Source organism: Octopus bimaculoides, chromosome 10 (assembly GCF_001194135.2).
Source record: "Octopus bimaculoides isolate UCB-OBI-ISO-001 chromosome 10, ASM119413v2, whole genome shotgun sequence".
Lineage (NCBI taxonomy): Eukaryota > Metazoa > Mollusca > Cephalopoda > Octopoda > Octopodidae > Octopus > Octopus bimaculoides.
The window spans coordinates 59,350,610-59,354,270 of record NC_068990.1 but is presented as its reverse complement, the minus strand read 5'-3'; the positions used below and the strand labels follow the sequence as shown (position 1 = coordinate 59,354,270).

Below are 3,661 nucleotides of genomic sequence, written 5' to 3'. Positions count from 1 at the left end.
GATCCTATGTGGCACTGTAGGCAAGTGTCTTCTTCTATAGTTTTGGGTCAATCAAACCTTTGTGAGTGGATTTGGTAGATAGAAACTGAAAGAAGTTTGTCATATATGTGTATGTCTATGTCTGTTTGTCTCCCACCACTGCTTGACAGCTGGTTTTGGTTGTGTTTACATCCCTGTAACTTAGCAGTTCAACAAAAGAGATTGATAGAATAAGTACCAGGCTTTAAAAAAAAAAAAAAATCGGGGTCGATTCATTCGACTAAAAATTCTTGAAAACGGTACCCCAGCCTGACCACTATAGTCTTAGCAAAAATGTATGTTGCTGATACCATAAGAATTTATAAGCTTTCAAGAAAATGTGAAATTTTTTTCAGAAGAGTGGATCTTGAATAATGCTATAAAGAACAGCATATAAAGATTGGGTTGAAAGCCTTTTTAGATGAAAATGTCAAAGGTCACCCATGTGACTTGAACCCACATCTTTATACCTGCAGGTTGTTTGTAGTTTTGATAACATGTTGTTCATAAGAACATTTAGAAATTTACTTCATTAAATCTGATTTTGTACTTAATTATATAAATTGGTAAATCCTGTTTGTGAACATAACGTTTTAATATTTTGAATGCTTCATAAAATGATTGAATTTAATTTGTTTTTAAAAATGCAAATGAATACAATGATGATGATTTGCATGTAACTTTGTATACTAATTATAAGGCGTACGTGTTTTGTCTTCCTGTTAGGATCCCTATATCCAATCAATGGAACACCACACAGATTGGGTAAATGATGTTGTTCTTTGCTGTGGTGGCAGAACATGTGAGTTTCTTCTGTTCATATATATTTATTTATAAAAGGGAAAGGGAAATAAATAAAGCTTCTAACAATGCAGAAAGTTTGACAAAAACCTTTATATTTCAGGCACAAAGAACTATCTTCACAAGGAAACAGTCCTAGAAATGTGTATTTACACCAATTTCGTTATATTATGTTAAAATACTCAGCATTTTGGCTAGCAGCAACTCTCTAGCTGTTGGAGAATTGTTTGTATTAATGCTGAGCAGTTTAAAATAAAGTAACAAAATTAGTATAACTACACATTTCTTGGACTGTTTCCTTCTGAAGACAGGCCTTTGCACCTGAAATATAAAGGTTTTTGTAAAACTTTCAGCATTGTTAGAAGCTTTCTTTATTTCCCTTCTATTTTCTTACTTTTGTACTACAATGCTTCAAGCAAACTACAACACTTAGATTTATTTATTTTCCATCTGTATGTATGCTGGTTTTAGACCAGGTATATTGTATCACAGCATGCCTTAATAGGTGACAAAAAGTGTTGGTGTCCAGATTCTATACAGTCTAAAACATACATGACTTTTTCTGTATTTTATTAATACTATTATGTGGCTCATATTCTGTGCACTTGCCTATCCTATGGTTTGATGCTCCCACATCATACTGCATTGGATATAGGAGTGGAGTGTGAGACCTTCTGAGCCCGAACATTAGTTATGTGTCATGCTTCACAGTGCCTGTGTCTATTCTTTGGGTGTGTGGTAAGAAGTTTGCTTTCCAACCACTTGGTTCCAGGTTCAGTCCCACCGTGTGGCACCTTGGCCAAATGTCTTCTACTTTAGCCTCGGGTAGATCAAAGCTTTGTGAGTGGATTCAGTAGATGGAGATTGAAAGAAGCCCATCGTATATGTATATGTGTGTTTGTGTGTGTCTGTGTCTGTCCCCCATCACTGCTTGACTACTGTTGTTGGTGTGTGTATATCCCTGTAAATTAGCAGTTCAACATAAGAGACTGATAAAATAAGTACCGGGCTTTAAAAAAGAAAAAGAGTACTCAGATAGGTCCATTCCTTAAGGTTGTATCCCAGCATGCCTGCAGTCCAATGACTAAAACTTGTAAATGAATAAAATGATAAAATATCAACCATATTTGTTGTAATCAGATAATTTCTACTGAAGAGAGAATTCATGATGTTGTATTGACAGTAAACTTTTCCAGCTATATTGTTAGTAGTGGACTAGGGTACTGTGTTTTCTTTTAAAATTTTGTGTATAAATCTTTTAACCCTTTAGCATCTAAAGTAGCTGTTCCTGGCCCAAATAATCTACCTGTTTCATTTTTAAACAGGTCAGATCCAACCTCTCACACTTACCCTACAATATTATTCTAAAAATAAACAATCACGTCATTGAAATCTCAAAGCTACAAGGTTATGCATGACTAAATTGAATCAACATGAGTAAATAAACATTACATTTGACAGAAAAATCTGAATGCTAAAAGGTTAAACCAGCTGTTTCTGACCCAAATAATCTACCTGTTTTATGTCCAAACTGATCAGATCCAGCCTCTCACACTGACCCTAAAAAGAAACAAACACATCCACAAATCCTTGAAGCTATTGAGACAATGCTTGATTAATTCTAAACTGTGAACAAATGAGCATTACATTAGACAGAATAATTTGAATGCTAAAGGGTTAAATTCTAATCTGTTGAGAATCTAGGTGATAAATTAAGCGAGAAATTCTTTCAAAGTATATTTATTGTGGTAACTGTAAATCTCATTTCTTGACAGTGATATCTGCATCCAGTGATACAACGGTGAAAGTGTGGAATGCCTACAAGGGATTTTGTATGTCTACATTACGAACGCATAAGGTAATTATTGGACATTAAATTGCCATTTCCTTAACAATTTGTTTTTAATCTAGGCAAATTTGAAATACGTGGTTAGTAATTAGCAGTCAGATACTAATTACCATGGCTTCAATTTTGTTACAATCATTGCATGCTCCAGCACACATCACTCTTGATTGGATGGTATTGTGTTGTTTAACCCTTCAACATTTAAACTGGACATATCTGGCCTAAAATATTCTTCCTGTTTCATGTTCAAAGGCTCAGGCCTTTCACACCTACCCTACAATGCCATTCTAAAAATAGACAATCACATCATTGAAATCCTAAAACTATGAGATAATTCATGATTAATTCAGAACATTGTGAATAAGCATTACATTTGACAGAGTCATCTGAATGCTAAAGGGTTTAGTCCATCAGCTTTGATTAAGCAGACCTACAATGAAAATCATTCTAGTTATGATCATCCTGGCTTTTAGTCATGCTTAGTGTACTTTGAATAACACTATCTTAGATCTGCCATGAAACCCGACTCCTCATATAGCCAGAGCTTTAACTCAATTTTCACAACATGTAAGTGACTGAGATCACAATACTCCCCAACCTAAACGGGATGCCAGTCTGTTGCAGAGTTAATTCCCCAGCTTTTACTGAAACTCATTTACAGTTGAGTGAACTGGAACACACATGGAATAAGGTGTTTTGCTTGAGAATACAATGTGTTGCCTGTTCTGGGAATCGAAACTGTGATTTTAAGATTGTGGGTGCAACATCCCTTCCCACTAAGCCACACATCTTTACCAAAAACTATGTCCATTTTTGAGATGGTCAAGGTGTAGTTAAAGAGAAATTTGTCTGCTATTTCTTATGGGTCAAATGAAATACCTGTAGCTGAAGTACATTTCACTTTTTATTTTACTTCATGTACATTAGAGAAGTTTTGAACAGTTCTGCAAAAACTAGATGATTCAAAATTCTTTAAAGACCCCCCCCTCCCCCCTC

General features: G+C 35.0%; 1 protein-coding gene across 2 annotated transcripts in view; it reads left to right on the top strand.

Annotated features, from left to right (window-relative positions):
- LOC106880026 (WD repeat-containing protein 48) overlaps positions 1-3,661 on the top strand; it is a 143,678-nt gene that overhangs the window by 73,215 nt on the left and 66,802 nt on the right. For both annotated transcript variants that reach the window (XM_052971222.1, XM_052971221.1), the window contains exons 3-4: positions 745-820; positions 2,595-2,677. In XM_052971222.1, coding sequence (XP_052827182.1) covers positions 745-820; positions 2,595-2,677 — 159 coding nt within the window. The remainder of the gene's footprint in view (positions 1-744; positions 821-2,594; positions 2,678-3,661) is intronic.